At 56.5% G+C, this 17689-nt stretch overlaps 5 protein-coding genes across 5 annotated transcripts; 3 read left to right on the forward strand and 2 right to left on the reverse strand.

Moving 5' to 3' along the window:
• Positions 1–1486: 1486 nt before the first annotated feature.
• Positions 1487–5081, forward strand: INS49_011266 (uncharacterized protein; the record flags this gene model as incomplete). The annotated part of the gene is made up of 5 exons (XM_043171985.1): positions 1487–1611; positions 1687–1786; positions 3019–3126; positions 3196–3612; positions 3678–5081. 5 exons carry the CDS (start codon positions 1487–1489, stop codon positions 5079–5081), a joined length of 2154 nt encoding a protein of 717 aa, XP_043023730.1.
• A 1912-nt stretch (positions 5082–6993) lies between these two features.
• Positions 6994–8186, reverse strand: INS49_011267 (uncharacterized protein; the record flags this gene model as incomplete). Its single annotated transcript, XM_043171986.1, has 2 exons — positions 6994–7889; positions 7958–8186. The coding sequence occupies 2 exons, from the start codon at positions 8184–8186 to the stop codon at positions 6994–6996; spliced, it is 1125 nt and encodes a 374-aa protein (XP_043023731.1).
• Positions 8187–11180: 2994 nt separating this feature from the next.
• On the forward strand, positions 11181–12402 carry INS49_011268 (uncharacterized protein; the record flags this gene model as incomplete). The annotated part of the gene is made up of 6 exons (XM_043171987.1): positions 11181–11360; positions 11435–11497; positions 11557–11881; positions 11967–12057; positions 12121–12315; positions 12378–12402. 6 exons carry the CDS (start codon positions 11181–11183, stop codon positions 12400–12402), a joined length of 879 nt encoding a protein of 292 aa, XP_043023732.1.
• Positions 12403–13694: 1292 nt separating this feature from the next.
• Positions 13695–14579, forward strand: INS49_011269 (uncharacterized protein; the record flags this gene model as incomplete). The annotated part of the gene is made up of 2 exons (XM_043171988.1): positions 13695–13774; positions 13850–14579. The coding sequence occupies 2 exons, from the start codon at positions 13695–13697 to the stop codon at positions 14577–14579; spliced, it is 810 nt and encodes a 269-aa protein (XP_043023733.1).
• A 317-nt stretch (positions 14580–14896) lies between these two features.
• On the reverse strand, positions 14897–16551 carry INS49_011270 (uncharacterized protein; the record flags this gene model as incomplete). Its single annotated transcript, XM_043171989.1, has 2 exons — positions 14897–15453; positions 16281–16551. The coding sequence occupies 2 exons, from the start codon at positions 16549–16551 to the stop codon at positions 14897–14899; spliced, it is 828 nt and encodes a 275-aa protein (XP_043023734.1).
• Between the last annotated feature and the right edge of the window lie 1138 nt (positions 16552–17689).

Genomic DNA, 17689 nt, shown 5'->3' on the forward strand with positions numbered 1-17689 from the left:
ACGCTTCTTTTGGGGCTCCGAGGTCTGTTGACGGAGATGTCATGAGAGATTTGAGAAGAACACCCTACAATACGGGTTAGCTGGTAGCCCATTGCAGGCGCAGGACACGGGAACGATCAGCCTACACTCCTCGACAGCCACACTCCTCGACAGCCACGCACGTTCAGAACCTTGGTATAGAAAGGGCTCACGTACCGAGTACCGCCTCCTGGAGAGAACTCGTCCGTGCCAGCCACTCACAGCTTTGGGTCGATCGAACACGAACACTCCGGAGTTTGAAGACAGTGCTGTGGTCCAAGGTTTCAGAGGTGTTGGGTGGTCATGGCCTGGCACCGGCCGCAGCTTTCATACAGCTTCTTTCTGTCCATTCGATTCACCTGTATCTTGCTTGGGGCATGTCCTCTGGCCGCAGGGGATTCGATCTCATCCCTGGTGGTTTGACATGGAACAATGGCCCAGAGGTGGCAGAGAATAAGGGTCACTGCGGTCTTGGGGAGACAAAAGTCCCCTGTACCTATCTGGATCAGACAAGCACAATTGGGCCCGAGCTGCAGGTCACGATGTGCCTCTGAATGGCAGCCCCAGGGCGTCCCATCCGCCGGCTTCTTTTCAGCTTTCTGTGGGACATATCTTTGGATTTCTTGGGATACATGGACGTTCAGTCCTCTTTTTCCTCCAAGCACAACCCCTTGCAAGGCCCTCACCAACTGCACCACCTCGCCGTCTCCTTGCGTGCGTGCTCACACGGTTCCTGTTTGCCGCCTCCTCCACCAGACGGCACACGTCCATGGTGACTTGGAGCACGCGGATGACTCGCCCTTGTTGACGATACTTGGCTTGGTCCGGTTTGCCTGCGGCCAGAAAATTCCGCTGGATTGCGGAAAACGACACGCAGCAGCAGACCACTTTTCTTGCCCTTAGCATCGTTGCCTGCTAAGGCTTTTAAGTAATCCCTCCCCTCTGCCACAAATCCCTCCCCTTTCTTCCAGCTTCTTTGCAGGAAGTCTGGAGAGCCTTCCCTCATCCCCTTTCCTTGAGCATCTTCTTTAATGGTCTAGAGAGACCTCCATCTTTTCATCTTCCGCACACCATCACCGGCAGCATCCCTAGCAGCAGCATACCAGTCAACAGCAGCAGCGTCCTTGTCAGGAGCAGCAGCGGACACAACCTTCTTCCTACCCGGCATCAGTCAATCAAGTCTGTCTGTCTGCCTGCCTGCCTTGGCAACATCTCCCTTCAGCTGGCCACTGAAGCCCAAGCACAGGTAAGCAGACACGTCCAAGAGCTAGCAGAACGAGATCTGAACAACATCCGGATGTCTCGAACACACACCACTGGTCAGCCCAACGACTAGCCACGACATCATTCAGTCCTCCCCACTTTAGAGCTGACTTTCCGGGTTCAGGCAGCGTAGCCCGTCCCGGGATCGCACATCAACCGGAAGTGTGTTTGTGTACGCATCAATCGACACACTCACTCAAACACCATGAGCTCGCTCATATCCGGAAGCGACCTGTCCCAGCAGGACCCCCAGCCCGGCTCGGATGCAGGTGGAGAGGACCAGGACGTGACCACCAGTCCTGAGAGCGTCAAGGCGGCATCCGGCCTACTGTGAGTCTTCTTCTGCCCCCATGTATCCAACATGAGTCACCTGTTCCGCTGACTTAGCTGACTTCGCTTCCGCAGGTCAACCAGCTCCCGGGACACCACCGGTGCCACCGCCATGGGTACCAACGCTCGTGCTTTGAAGCTGCTCCAGAATCTCCAACTGGTGACAAGAGACGTGGTACGTTACAGCGTGTCTTGCGAGTTTCTGCTCTTTTGAGGCGAACAGGCTCTTGTTTTACCGCTGTTTTGTGCTTTACGTCTGCAACAATGGTTTCTTCTTCGCTACGTCCTCCTCAACCTCAACCAGGAGGGACGAAGCTGTCTTGTCAAGCGCTGGCCACCCAGTCCAGAGGGCCTGGGACCTCGTCAGTTGATCATCCGGTCCAGAGGGCCTGAAAACTCAGCCTTTCATCCCCCGGGCCAGAGGGCCTGGGATCTCATCGTTTCAACACACAGTCCAGAGGGACTGGGATATCCGCCAATCATGCAGTTCAGAGGGACTAAAACAGCAGTGGTCACCCAGTCCGGAGGGCCTGGGATAGCCTTGATGATCCAGCAGTCCGGAGGGCCTGGGGTTATCAAGGCTTGACACGCTGTGGTGGTGTCCTCTTGGGCCGGAGTGGAATGTGAGTTTCCTACCACTACATGCCTGGTCCCATGACACATATGGTCAGTCGCAGTGCAAGTTGCATTCTGATGACTGCCTCAGCATTGTGCTGCACAACCTCCAAGGCGCTGGCTGCCCCTTCACTATCCGAGTCCCGTTTGTCCGAACTGGCTCTGGTATCTGGTATCGGCCGTCCCATGTTCGTTTGCCTCTGGCAAAATCCAAACTTCAGACCTGCCTTGCCAGACCGCCTGGCCTTTCCTTCCCACCAAGCCATCCACCTGCCAACCACAACCTCAACTGACGACTCCTCTCGAGATCCTCCACTGCAACCTTCTTCATCCATTGCGTTGTCAACGAGACTGCCTAGCGTTCTGCTCCGCCTTCATCTTCGTCCTCCCTGCTCTCAATCATTCTTCACAGCATAGCCTCACCCCTTATCACTTGGGTTCTGCGTTTTCTTGGACTCTGCTCATTGTTTGATTCCAGCTCGCGTTTTCTTGGAGTTCTTCGTACCCGAGAGTCGCGTGTTCTACCATCGCGTGCCAGCTGTCCTTTTCGAGCGCAGTCGTTCGCAGTCGTTCAACACGCTCTTCTGGAATCATTCGCAGTCGGCCTTGTTCTGGAGTACCTTGGGAATCATTCTAGTCCTTGCATCCCTTGCGCCTTTGTTTCCCCTCCTTTCACACGAACGTTTAGCATCGACAATGAGCTCCAAGTCATCTGCCGCCGATGGAGCTTCGCTCTACTCGTCAAAGGAGTCAACGCTCATATCAGCGGAATCAGCTAACCCACGGCGACAGGCTCCTTCCACCGACCACTCGTACCGTCCCGGTCAACCTTCGGGACTTGCGATCACCGCCGGTCGAGAGGAGCCCAGCCAGGGGCCTGGTGCTGTGCACCTCGTCAACGTAAGTATCTCCATGGCTCGCAGCAGACGACATCACTACACAGGCAACATTCTGACTTCGCACACGTAGGAGGTGCGCAATTTGTGCAGTGAAGCGCAGGAGAATCTGCAATCGTTGAACCAGGCTATCCACCACGCGACTGGCATACCTGGAAGGACCGCAGATCTCATTGGCAATGACTTGAAGGCTGTGGCCCATCAGTTCATTACTATCAGCTCGGTCTGTAATGCGCTGGAGAACAAGTTCGACGCAGACAAGCTCCACCATCGCCGAGAACTGATAGCCCAGCAAGCCTCGCATGAGGCTTACCAGGGTGGTCTTCATGGACAACTTGCCAAGGCCAACATGACGATTGACGAGTTCCAGAATCGTCTCCGGCAAATTGAGAAGAACTCCAAGGGCGAGCTGGAGGCCAAAGCACAGAGGTTGAACGAGAAGGTCAACAATCAGAAGCGCCGCATCAATGAGCAGCAGGCTCAGATAGAGGTATGTTTTCCCCCAAGACACTCCGACAAGCAAGTTACGCGCATGCAGCTAACCTGACATACCAGACCCTGAAGCGGAAGCTGAGCCAAGGAAGCAAGCTCAGCAAGCTTGCCATCAATGACAAGAGGGAGGATGACAGCTCTCCTCCGTCGGAATTCCCTCACTCCGCTACTTCTGAGCTCACATACAGGCACCGCAGAAGTCCTCCCGTCCCTCAGCCAAGGATGGGATCATCCATCACCCAGCAGGACCAGGAGTTCCTCCTCAACAACCTCAGAAGCAACATTGATGGCCACCAGGGCTTCCCTCCGCATCAGGGAGGTACCCGAATGGAAAGGGACAATCACTTCCAAGGCGGACCAGCTCCTACCGCTCCCTCGTTCGGCCAGTTCGGCCACCAGCTTCCAGGTGCTATCGGCCCAAACAACCCCATGGGTGGCGCTCCAGGCTACTACGGCCCATACCCTCCTGCTCCAGCATACAGCCAACACACTGGTGGTCCCACCCACGGACCACCTGTGTCGCATCACATGTATGGAATGCCGAGCATCCAGCCTTCTGCGCCTCTTTCTCACCATCGAGTTGGCCCCTCTGGCTATGCCCCTCGCATCCGTCCTAGCAACGCCCTTGTTCTTCGACAAGACGACGGCGACGACCCTCAGGTGACCTCGTGGAGAGAGATATTCCAGAAACTGTTCAATGCTGTCAAGGGCTGGACAGAGCAGTTCGACGAGGAGGTCGCCAGTGACTCTGTTCGCCGCGTTGGACCGGACAACCCAAAGCTGTGGGGCTACATCCTGAATGTGGCGTCTTGCTACAAGAACTCCCAGAGCACTCCTGGACATGCTCTGTTCCTGCTGACATCCGAAGAACACCGGACGAAGTTCATCACTCGCTTGTTCCTCCAGTACCTTGAGCAGGAGGTGCTTCGTTCCAAGTTCTGGCTGGGATGGGACGACAAGCTGGACGCATTCCTGGAATCCTCAGTATTCCCTAAGCTGGAGACCACTAAGTATTCGTTCGACCAGCGCCGCGTCGCACGTGAGCATCTTCAGAGCATCGTCGACCAAATCGTCAGCGGCCCCGGATACAAGACAGAACGTGACCGCAGGATGGCAAATCACGCCAAAGCCCTCCAAGACATTGCGGGGTCTTTCTATCTGAACAACGCTCATCAGCAGAGTGCCATCGTGGGACTGCACAGCATCGCCAAGATTGCGATAGAGGTGAGCGCCAAGATGATGCAGAGCCGCCTGTCATTCTCATTCATCTGGAACGAGTGCGGCGTCAAGTTTAGCCACGACTCCCACCTGGCCATCAACGAAGACCTCCATGGCTACGCGGTCCAGTTCAACAAGCACATGCGCGTTGCCATCGTCGTCACGCCCGGAGTCAGCTACCGCGACGACAATGGTCCCAGCATCGTGGCACGCAGCCTCTTCAAGGCGCACGTCATGGTCATGCATTGAACGGAGCCCATCCCCTGCTCGTGAGGTGTGGTACATTGGGCGTCTGGATTGGGGGTCTCTGGCCATCCTGGGCGAGCTGCCAGGAAGCGGTTTCGTGAGTACTGGCAGAGGTCGGAACGCACCTGTCCCCATGGCAGTCTCGGCCTGATTTCACGCTCTATTTCACTACGGCCCTCGAGGCTGCTTGCGCGCTCTTCTTCGGCATACATTCTTCTCTCTTCTCGGTTTTCTCCTTTTCCAACTGGACGGAGTTCTTGACTTTTTGCCTCTTTGATTTCCAGCTTGCCCTCTTGCAGTGTCACCCGACAATGGCTTGGCACAGCCCAGCATGATGATGGCTACCTGGTTTGCGGCTCTCCTTTTTGATCACGATAATGACACACTTCTCTTTCGGCTCTACTTTCTTTTTCATTTTTCGGCATCTCGGCCTCGTCTACGGCTGGTATGAGGCATAATTTGGCAACGCAATGGCGTGTTGTGGGTCCATAAGGGACCTTTTGACAGACTTGGCTGTCGACGCACTTCCTCTCTTTCGAGTTGCCCGCTGCGGATGCTTTTTCTTTCTTTCATGAGGCATACGAGGCACGATGATACTGGGTCTTCATTAGGCAAACTGCCTGGAAATTGACGACTTGCAATGGATCAGGAGTTTCTGGACACTCCTTTCTTTTTACGGACGACGGTGGACTTGGGCACACGGTCACTCAGATGCGTCCAGCTTTAGAAGGTGTGACGTCGGCACCGACAATGGAACCCTTGGAGGCCCTTGGAGGCTGCTAGGATCTGGAGAGCTCTATTGCATGGCCATTGACGGAATTCGACGATAGTCACACTCTCAGGTTTCGTAGACAGAAAAAAGAAAAGTCCTCACGGACACCAAACTGATGGTTTCTTGCTTCATGTGACGTTGCTGGGTGAAATGATGCAGGCACAGCGCTGTCAAAGTGCCACTTCTGGCAAGATCAATCCCGCTCATGCCGTGGGAACTCCCGTGGGATAACCTCCTGTGCGATAGCCTCTCGAACTACATGAGATAATCTCTTGGTTCTCCCTGTGCATTTCTCTTGGCCAACGTTTCTCAACGTGTGAATTTGTGTTGCTTATGGAGGTTCCTTCCAAAGGCCAATTCCTTCCACTGCCACCCAATGCTATTTAAGGATTTCTATCACAGTGTGGTTTCTGTGGGTAGGCTTTTTGTTCGTTGTTATCATGATGAACTTTGCTCAAGCAACATCAGTCACGCTTCCTGAAAGAACCACTCTAGGACTATGAAACTCAAAGTGTAATTCATTGAGAGGAGAATTCTGTCTCCAACGGGTATCAAACTAAAGCTACATTTGTTAGGTAAGACGATGTTTCGACAACGCACCACCAACGCCAAGAGGACAAAGCTGGCCATCAAATGTAGTCGTCTGCTGTCCTTTTCCTTTGCCTGATATCCCTTCAGAGTTTATGAGAATGCAAAAGTCTATGGGTGCCAGTGCAAGTTACCACCTGACGGGGAAGGAAAGCCTTGCGCCCGCTGCTCCTCCTCTCGATCCTGCAGGCTTTGGTGGAGGGATTGTTCCTGCTGCTGCTGCCACAACTGCGAGGACGAGGGTCTCTCATGGAAACCACCAGGCCAAGCGGATTGTTTCTGTTGTTGTTGCTCCCACCACTGGGGGGAGCCCGCACTGGGACGGGTATGAGGAGGAGGAGGAGCCGGTGGGTTGCTGCTGTATGGGAGCTGCGTAGAGGGTGGTGGGGGTTGCTCGGCATAGGCCTGGTGGTATGAAGGCTGCTGCTGCCACGCATATTCTTGGGACGGGCCGGACTCAAAAGGCCGCTGGTAGGGTTGCCCACCGCCACCGTAGGATCCTTTCTGTCCTCCGAGCTGCTGCTGAGGAGGCTGCAGATACTGCCCACTTCCCCCCTAGGGACGCAACATGCCGCTCCTGCCGCTCCTCTGGCTTCTCCGCTCCGCATCCATGATCCTAGCACGATCGAGTCTCTTCACAACGGCCCCGAGGACCACCTTGAGTATTCCATCTCCGCTCAGGGTGGTTTGTGATAAAGAAACGGTATCAACCATGTCCCGCACACCACCACCCATCTCGGCCAGATCATCGTCCAAGGTCCGAAGGGCGTCAGCCGCACCGGGCTCGTTGCCAACCTGGAAAAACTGCACGCCGATCTGGTGTGGCGGGGCCTCCAGGCGGTCGAGCTTCTGGGCGACAGACAGCAGGACGGACTCTGGGTCGTCGGACGGCACGCCGTCGGTGATCATGATGACGTTGATGGGCTTCACATCTGTGGCATCCGGGTCGCCGCCGGCTCGCTCCACGGCCGCCTCGTAGTGGCGGAGATAGGCCTTCAGGATGTGGTTGAGCCGGGTTCCGGTGGGCGTCATGCCGCCAGGACGGACAGAGGTGAAGATGCGGTCCACGGCGGAGACGTCTTTCACGTTGGCATATCCGCCCGAGGCCTTGCCTTGAGACTGGCTGGCGGGGTAGGGCGACCGGTGGTTCAGAAAGTAGATGTCGACACCGTCGGCATCGTGGGCGGTACAGATGGGGGTAATGGACGAGAGGGCTGACTGGACTTCCCGCCAGGACCGGCCCACCATGCTGCCGCTGTCATCGACGAGGAAGATGGTGTCGAAAGAGCTCAGGAAGGCATATTGATCCTCCGGGGTAGTGACGGTGATGGCAGAAAGCCTGGACGGCGTGGGGCTTGGATCCCGCGCGGTATAGGCCGGGGACGGTGCGGATGGGTAGGCGCTGGCTCCGCCGGTGGGCGCACTAGTATATGCCGGAGGAGGCTCATTGTCTGCAAGTAGACTGTCAGTATCTACATGAGGTGATCAGGGTAGTTACACGGGCGGAGGTGGGGCTCACGAGGTACTTGGGTGGGAGGAGAAGCAGTGGAGAAAGGATTGGAGAAGGGGTTGGCGCTGATGCCCTGGCCAGAGGTAGCACCTGCTGAGAGCCTCACGGGCTGTACCTGCGGCTGAGGCTGATGGCGAGGCTGTCTGGTCGACCCCTGAGATGCATTGCTGGGGGATCTGGAGAGCTTGTCCTTAATGGAGCCCTTGATAGAGCCGAGAAAGCTGTTCCTGTCGCTCATGGTGGCTGCGACAGGGCTGAGTATGCGGCGAGAGACTGACGAACGGCAACTCAAGCGACTGTTGCGAGAACTGTTCGTAGACGGGTGGATGAGCAGGTCGGGCATTTGTGAGGAAGGAGGAGGTCTGAAGATTATTTCGGAACAGGTTGTTGGAACTAAGGGATGCAGACGGCGGAGACGGTAGCGAGTGACTCCTTATTCAGAAAGAGTTGTTGCGAAGGGAGACAAGCAATCAGTGAGTGGCCCTGCTCCCGTGACTTGCACTTGCGCTTGCACTTGCGCTTGCACTTGCAGTTGCACTTGCAGTTGGACTTGGACTTGGACTTGGACCTGGCCGGTCAGTTGGCAGCCTTGAGACGATGGTCGACGGTTGATGGCCGATGGTCTATTGATGGTGGTGGTGCCCGTTCATAGCAACTGCCCGATCGCATCTCAACAACGACGGCGCCTTCTTATCACATCGCCGTCTCCCAGACCCGAACGGCTACCGGCAGCAGGTGTGTGCCTTGCGATTGCCTCCCCCCGGGCGGAGCATGGAAGCGCTCACCACCAGGCCCGACCTTGGTTGGGATACTAACCCCTTTGTTCATGTTGATTAAGTACAGGCACCAACCCAGGCAGAGAGCAGACTTGAGGGACGCAGAACCAACATACCGGACGTTTTACTACACACACACACACACACACAAATGGCATGAGTTGTGAAGCAGAGGAGGGGCCGCGGCCGCATCCAGAAGGATGGGTGAGACCCGCTGTCATCAGGTGCGCACATTGTCAGTCGTTCGGCTGGGCTCAGCCTCCCGCGCCGCTTCGGGAGGAGAAGAGGAGGCACAGCACTGCCACGACGCCGCCCAGTGGTCAGAGGTTGCACAGCATGCACTACATGTGCTTGGCAGCATGTACATGATCCAGCCCACATGTCGGAATTTCTGCCGGCCGGTCTGCCAGTTCTGCCTCGCAAACCAATTACTGATTACGGTATCCGCCCAGGGGCTGCGCCGTGCACGCGCCTGACTGATTCTGAGTGTGGTTCTGATACCGACATCTGATGGGCATGGCAAAGGCAAAGCACAGCACGGCGTCGTGTTGGCGGGGCTGGGGCTGAGGCTGAGGCTGTGGCCGGGGGTTTCCCCGCCCCTCGCCCACCACCTAGCGTCTACCACTGCATCCCACATGGATGGCTCACGACTTGAGACGGGCCTTCCAGGACCCCGCCAAGTACCTGCATAAGCGAGGCCTTCTTTGCAAGGGGTCGTCGACTTCCATGGACTGTTTAGACTTCTTAGTAGTGGTCGCCCTTGTTGCCTCCTCCGAATGCAGAACAAATGCCACGGCGCACCACCGGCGTCTAGTCGGCCATCAACAATACATCTCACTGCTCGCTTATGGCAGAGTAGACAGGTTCGTCCAAGACTGCGGTGAGGCCCTCTATGGCGCCGCCGAAGGGGAAAAGGATGCCCAACATCACCTTACTAGCCATCATGCAAGAGTGCGAACTTCTGGCATGAACATGGGCGGAGGAGCGGGTGTTGGTCGGCCCAAGACCCCCAACATTCAGGCTCCCCTCGGGCCGGGGTCAGGGGGTCTTCCGGCTCCATCATCTCGGCCTCAGAGTGTCGCCAAGACAGTCGCTGCGGCTCCGGTCTCTAGGGCCCCGGCCATGGACATCCTGGATCTGAACCCGTCCTGCAGGTCCACACGACCGGTCACAGCCCAGACACTCGGGATCTGGCCTGGGGGAATGGCAGCATCATGGCTGCCGTTGGCTTGGAGTCTGTCATATCTCTCTTCTCTATTGTTGCCCTTCCACGGCCATCCCGATCCACGGGTGTGTCAACGCTGCGTGTGATGGACCAGGCGGCCAGCGTGGACAGAGTGAGCGCGGCCACAGAGACCAAGTCCTCTTCATAATATAGAACAATCTCTCAATTCGAATCACTGCTGCAAGGCCGACGCAGCAATTTCTCACACAAGTCAAGCTACCTCAGAGGGAGCCGGAGCCACATGGTTGGACCTGACCAGGTTTGCCACGGAAGATCAGCACTACGGCTTGCAGGAATCCCAACTGTCTACGTGTGACGGCCTCCCGTGGGATGACCACTTGTGGGATGAGCTCGAGTGACACAACATCCCATAAGACAAGATCAAGTAGGGAGACGCCCAGTAAGACAACACCAGATAAGACAAGGTTCTATGGTACAAACCTGCGGAATGATCTCCTATGGGATGACCTGCAGCGTGGTGGTGGATAATCCACCCCCTTGTGTACTGTGTGCAGGCCTGGGATCTCTTTGCCTTTTCTACTGCTCATACCAGCCCAATATTTCTGTGATCTGTACGCAGCAGATGGATAGACTAGATGCTTGGCACACTTGACTTGATCGAAATTCGGAATTGCCCTGTACTGTCCCTGCGTCGCGTCGCGTCGAGGGCGATGTGTGCCGAGTTCGACGGGTGAAATATGACAGGCAGGTAGCATCAAATCGTCACCGCCTGATTGCCTTGGCCCTGCTGCCCTGTCACACCCTGCTGTAACTACCCCGCTGTTGCATTCTCGTCTGGTGGGGTTGATTCTCGATCCAGGAGATTCAAGTGGGGAGCATCGGCACTGGACCGCCCTGTTCACTGCGTCCCTACAACACACTGATTCAGTCCTCCTCCGGGGCGGCTCTGGGGCACAAGACAGGTCTCCATCAGGATGATTCCCAGATACGGCAATGGATCGTTGACGGGCCCAGCGACCTACAATCTGATGTTGCTATCTGAGACATGTGTGCGTGCTGTGCGTGTGTTATGTAGACCAAATAAGAGCGTAAGCCATGCAACATAAAACGTGGGAAATAGGGATGGAGGTCCAGCACAAACAAGCGTGGGCAGCCCCATCACACCTGGGTCTACCTGATGGAAACCAATCAGCCGCCTGGCGTTACCGTCGCCAGCAGAGAATATGCCCCGACTGCAGGCATCAAGCCCCTTCGCGAGGCCGTCGCCAAGATGTACAACGAGCATCATCGCCAGGGGCAGGCCAGCCAGTACACGTGGGAGAACGTGGCCATTGTCCCCGGAGGTCGTGCCGGTCTAATCAGGATCGCCGCGGTTCTCAACCAGGCCTACCTGGGTTTCTTCATCCCGGATTACACCGCTTATAATGAGATGTTGTCGTTGTTCAGGAATGTGAGTCTGACTGGCCCGACCGTATCGCGGTTCGCGTGGGGAGCGACAATTCTCACCAAACACCATTATTCTAGTTTGCAGCTATCCCTGTGCCCCTGGACGAGGAGGATGGGTACCACATTCACCCGGACAAGAACGTGGCACCGGCGTGATCTTGACCTCGAACCCTCGCAACCCGACTGGACGAGTTGTGCAGAACCCGGAGCTGGCAGAGATCCAGGACATCTGCCGCGGTCGGGCCACCTTCATCAGCGACGAGTTCTACTCGGGCTACAACTACACCTCCAACTGCGACGGGTCGACCATCTCTGCCGCCGAGAACGTCGTCGACGTCGACGAGGACGCCGTGCTCATCATCGACGGCCTGACCAAGCGCTTCCGCCTGCCCGGCTGGCGTGTCGCCTGGATCCTCGGTCCCAAGGAGTTCATCAAGGCCATCGGCTCCAGCGGCTCCTACCTCGACGGTGGCACCAACGCCCCCTTCCAGGAGGCCGCTGTGCCCATGCTCGAGGCCACCCTCGGTACGTTATCAAGCCTTCCACCGTGTTACTGCTCACAGAAACCACGAGTCCATATTTCGCAATGGTTTACTGACTTCTCGCACAGTGAGAGCCGAGATGCAGGCGCTGCAGACCCACTTCCGTGAGAAGCGCGACTATGTCGTCAAGCGTCTGCGCACCATGGGCTTCGTGATCAAGTACGTGCCGGACTCGACCTGATACCTGTGGCTCAACCTCGAGGGCCTCCCGGGCCCCATCAGCGACGGCCTGAACTTCTTCCAGGCCTGCCTGGAGGAGAAGGTCATCGTCGTCCCGGGCATCTTCTTCGACCTCAACCCCGCGAGGCGGCGTGACTTGTTCGACTCGCCCTGCCACCACTTCGTGCGCTTCTCGTACGGGCCCAAGATGGAGACGCTGCAGCTGCGATGCGACGGCATCGAGAGGGTGGTCAACAAGTAAGTGACATATGCCACATGGGCGCTCTCCTGAACATCCGTTTTACTAAACTCCTAAACAGGTTCAAGAAATTTGGAGACAGCTGAGTTGGATCATGGACCGGTGGGTAGAGGCATGGTGATAGAGTATATATAAAAGCTACAGGCTCTGAAGGAGGACGTCTGGGAGACTTTATAGGCGATATTCAATGACATCATCCTTGACTTGCGGCCCGCCTCACATGCAGACCTGTATCTGGAAGGTGATAAAGTGTATTTGCGTGAACATCTGGGAACGTAATACCAGTTTGAGCTGTGATAAGCGAATATGCCAACAACTTATGTGCTCAGTGGGATATTGGACATCATCTCGAGCTCGGGTTACTCCCTGCGTGAAAGCTTCCCGTGCATGAACACCATGACCACCTCTGTGATAACCCCCTTTGGATAACCTCTTACGGGATAACTTCCTGTGGAGAACCCTTCTTTGCAAGCCCACCTATGGGAGGGTGGTCCTGTGAGATACTTAGGCTGACTCATCTCATGATACCTGCCTGGACATTTTGATATCCCTTTCTAAACATATGCACTTGAAGCTCTGATGTCGAATCACGAATTTAAGGAGCCACTGATTTGTGCCTCCCAAAGCATAGGGTCCTTGAAACAGGTTTTATGGCTTCTGAGATTTGATCTTCGTGAACAGAATACGCCCCAGTCGGAGACATGTGTATGGGAGAGAAGTGTTTTCCTATTACTTCGATCAAGTTACTGTCCAATCCTTCCAAGGCGGGTCAGTTGTATTCCGCGGCATATTCCTACCAGATCAGGGAGGTAGCATCAAGCCCGGGAACTTGGTGTTTACTTGACTAAAGCTTAACTGACTTGTCAGAGTACCGGCTTATAGTATAAGGCAAGGCATGGGGGGAGAAGTTCTAGTAACTTTGGTCACACCTCACCTCCTGCAGGTCACCTGGATCTCGCCACGATCCGTCACCTTGGGGGTCATGATTTCTCGGAATGTGGCACCAGCCTGTCACTTGTGTCGCCCAAGACTCACTCGCATGCAGTCCTTCAATTATTTGCCCCGTTCTGGGCGGCTATTTCCTCTCCTTGATTCCTTAATTTGGCAGTGAAGCATTGAAGGTTCTTCTTCGGGAGAATCCCGGAGTTAGCTACATACGAATAGCCAAGGTAGTACGAGCCCGGAGCTCTTGACCAATATGTACTGTAGCTAGAAATAGTGACACTTGAGAAAGAGCATGGGAAAAGCCGCGTTGAGCGGCGAGGAATATTTTGTCACCGAGCTTGGACCATCCGGCCAAAGCCACCCGAGTTGGGCTCCCGAGGCAGGTAGGGCCTATTCTAGAAACGACCCGAAAGTCCTCGTCCAACGATCGCCGATGAGCCTCAAAAAACAGGGACGGACCTCAGCCAGGCGCTACAAATACCGGTGTTTCTCGAGACAGCCTGCCCTGAACAGGTGAACAGACCTGACTCGAGTCGGCAATGAGGAGGACCTGGGCAAGCGCGCGAGACTCGGCCAGCCTCACCGCAGCTGCTCACCGGCGCACACCACGGCCACCACTTTTCTTAACCACACCTGGACCCAGGCGCCTCGGCGGCGACGACCTTCCCTCCCCGTCACCAGCCGCGTCTACCCACAGCTGCTACCACACCATTACTACCACCAGGGCCAGCGGCTCCAGCAGCAGCGAGCCCCCACGCCCGCGGAAGTAGGGACCACCCCGGCCGCCATGGGAGTGACAGGCAGCCCCTCGAGCACGCAAGCCGCGCCCGGGAGCACACAAGATGGGCCCTCAACCGGGGCGGCCAATCACACCGCGTCCAGGGATCCAGGCGCGCCGAATCCGTCTGGGGCCGCAGCAGGGCACGCCACAGATCTTCGCGAGAGTGCAGGCGAGCATGGAGAAGCGGCTGCGGGAGGACACGAGGAAGCAGAGGGACCACCAGCAGCTGCAGGGGTCGAGGGGGTTGTAGGGGGAGGAGGAGCATCTGGTGGCGGTGGCGGCGATCCGAAGGCCCTCCCGCCTCCGACTGAGGGCGGAGGCGTGCGGACCCTCGAGGTGGATGGGAAGCCTATTAGCCTGGACCATATGGGGCCTATGGTGGTTCACAAGGACGGCACTCTGTCCAGGATCAGTAACTGGGGTGAGATGACCGAGATTGAGCGGCAGAACACGCTGCGGATCCTGGTGAAGAGGAATCAGGTCAGGCTAGGCGCTCTGAGGCAAGGATTGCAGACGGAGAGTGATGAGACAAAGTAATCCATCAGTATTGTTGCTGAGCATTCATCGCGTTATCATCCGCCCCTAAGACATGCCGTGAACCAAAATTACATTTACCACATAACCATAAACATGAAATCAAGTCAAGTGAAGTCCCCCCCTGGGTTCCCCATGTTCCAGGGGAACTATGCTCCTTGCCCAATTTCCCTGCCCGTGCCGCACGGAGCAGAACCATAGCGTTGGCCGAGCCCAACCCGAAAACGCCTGCCAATGTGTGTGCATCTAGGGACACAATTTCGTGACCCTAGTAGCTAGCGGGTATATACTCGAGAACAGACCACCCGGTAACTCAGGCGCTATGAGGATGTTTCGGCCTTGGCCCTCTTTCCGTCCGGCGCCCCGTCCGTCTTGGCGATGATTTCAGCCTCAGCCTTGTCCTCCTTCTTAGACTCGCCAGTGGCTTTGGATGGGGCCTTGCTGGGAGCGGTGCCTTCGTTCTTCTCGATAACCAGCTTTTTCAACCATTGGTTCTCCGTCTCCAGCTGTGTGATCTTCTGCTCCAGCGCGGCCACCTTCTCGGACATCTCCTTGGCGCTCTTCTCCAGTGCCTGCTCCCTCTGCTTCTTCTTGACGCGGAACCGAGCGCTGGCGGCAGTGTTCCGCCGGCGCTTGTCCTCCTCGGCCGCGACCCTTGAAACCTCCTCCATGTTCATGGCGCGAGCCTGGGGCTCAGTGGCCCGGCGCTTGTCACCCGTCTTGGGTTGACTACCGGCATGGTTCCCGTAGGTGTGCTGGGCAGGGTAAACAGCCTGTGGGTTTGGCTGGATAGGCTGCAGGCTTCCGAGGTTATCGGGGAAATTGTTTAATGTGGGAGACGCGTATGCGTTGTTGAAGTCGCCAAAGTTGAACTCTCCTGTACGAGGCATAGTGCCATGATCAGCACATGTAATTGGCGGGAATTCGATTCATCAAGGTTGCGGAAACGGTGATAAGACACGCTGCAAAGAGAAGCACAGGTTGAGTAGAGAAGACTGGTGAACAAGCTTCACAGCCCCCAGTGTGTTGACCATGTCAGACATATCAAGAAACGGACGACGCGGAACCATGGGGGGTAGTATGGGGATAGGTGCAGTGAGGCATGGGTTCTGTCGGTTCTGGGTGAGGCAGAGTGACGCTGCAGAGTCACGGGGGATTGCGCCATCGGTGGCCATTATGGCGGATGCATATCTGGCACTACCCCAGAGGCTGCCCTCGCAGGACGCAGCCGGGATTGACATGTCCTCGCATCTGAAGATGGCCAAGGCCAATCAGATCGGCGGCTGATGGCGCAAGCTGGGAGCATGTCGCAGGCCGTAGGTGCAGGGTGGGGAAGCAAGGCTATTCCTCTGTGCGCGATAGCAGAGTGCCATTGGCTTTTGGTCAAAGTCTCGGGGGAGATCTGAGCTATTCGGAACCGGTCTGAGGTTCAGAAGGCACTTGCCTCTTCGACACGTCTCTCGGCACTCACCGTCCCCTGCCGATAATACGGCCCCTCCCAGCCGGGGTCCTTTTTTTCTCGAGAAGAAGGGACTGAACTTCTGATCGTGATGGCCCGCAGTGTCCGAGATGGCCGGCCAGGACTCTCGGCCGCACAGACTGGGCAGGGGAGGACAAGCAGAGCGGGTCAGGCAAAAGCATAATTGCAATCCAGGCGCTTCAAGAGCAAGCATCAGACGTAAATAGAAAATCCAAGGGGCCTACCATTGTTCATGTTGAAGTCCATGCTCCCAAATTCTCCTGGGATCGTTGACGTGGCTGATGTCGGCTCGGGTTTCGACGACGCCGGGCTGTCGGCAGCGGGCTTGAAGTCGGTCTGGGTCTGGGTATCAAAATCGAAAAACTGCGTGTTGGCAAACAAATCCAAATTGTCGATGTTGCTGAAATCCTCCTCGGGCTCGGTGGTTGGCGCCACGTTCAGCTGTTCCCTCATGAACTGGGCCAAGTGGGACCCTTGCCGCCTGTAGTTGGCCATGTCGACGTCTGGTGGTGTCGGTCGAACCAGGCGATTAGTTTCGAGTACTCGCAGTACCGCTGTCGGAGCGGTGTTCGGCCGTCGCAGTCGACGTCACGATCGTAATCGTGGTAGCGGCGCGGTCTCGTCGTGAGTTGGGTTTTCGAATGTGCGGACTCGAGTCCCGATGATTAAATTGATCGGTGTGTTGTGGTCGGCGCCCCTGTTTGCAGCGGGTGTCGATGGGGGTGATTTGTGTCTTTGGGGGAGGAAATGCCACGAGTCGAGGGTTTTGTGTGGTTGAGTCAGTTCGCAGAGGCGGGTCCCAGGAGGAAAATGTAAGAGTGGTGCCAGTTGAAGACGCCGACGATCGGGGGGTCGGATTACTAGTGGCGATCCAGGTCACACACTGTAGGAACGGATGATTTGGCGGTAATCAAGATGCAGTAAAGCCGAGCGTCATCCGGGACCCGTGCACGGCGTAACGACAATAAAAGGCGATGCTGGGCTCCCGGGGGAAGCGACCAGACAGAATCAGCGATGGGCGGCTTTTTGGTTTGGGAAGAAGTCCAAGACAAGAGCCAGTTTTAGACAACAGGTCAGACGAGATGTTGAGAAGGGGATTGGACTGAGCGGAGTGTTGACGAAGCTCTTTGATCTGGGGAGAGGGGGAAGGTGAAAGAAAAAACAGTAAGAGACCGGGGTCTGAACAAGGACGTCTGCGGGGCCTCACGAGAGGTGGTCGTGGATGCAGGAATGAGGGAAAGAGGGAGCGGCCTCAAGTCAGGCAGTCAGGGACTTCAGAGCAAGCGGGTCGGCGCTAACAGTACATCGGTAACAGCCTGCGGTCGGAAGGGCGCCTGGCCGTGTGCAAAGCCCGTAAGGGGCCCCTTCCCGCTGTTAGAGGGGAAATCTCTGATCCGGAGCTAAACTACTTCATCCTTCATCATCTCTGCGAGACTACGTCCCCATCCCACGCGGGCCTGGCGGGGACATTTCCCAAGATCGGATGCGCCCCATACTCAGGCCAGGCCACGACGCCTCTCTGGCCAGGTCTCGCCGTCCCCTCTCCAGCCTCTGTGCAGCCTCACAAGTTCTCGTCCCCTGGAGACCCCCAATTGACCGTCTGCCGGTTAAATTAAGAGTGGGCGAAGAGCCG

This window comes from Diaporthe citri (genome assembly GCF_014595645.1).
Source record: "Diaporthe citri strain NFHF-8-4 chromosome Unknown scaffold_5, whole genome shotgun sequence".
Classification (NCBI taxonomy): domain Eukaryota; kingdom Fungi; phylum Ascomycota; class Sordariomycetes; order Diaporthales; family Diaporthaceae; genus Diaporthe; species Diaporthe citri.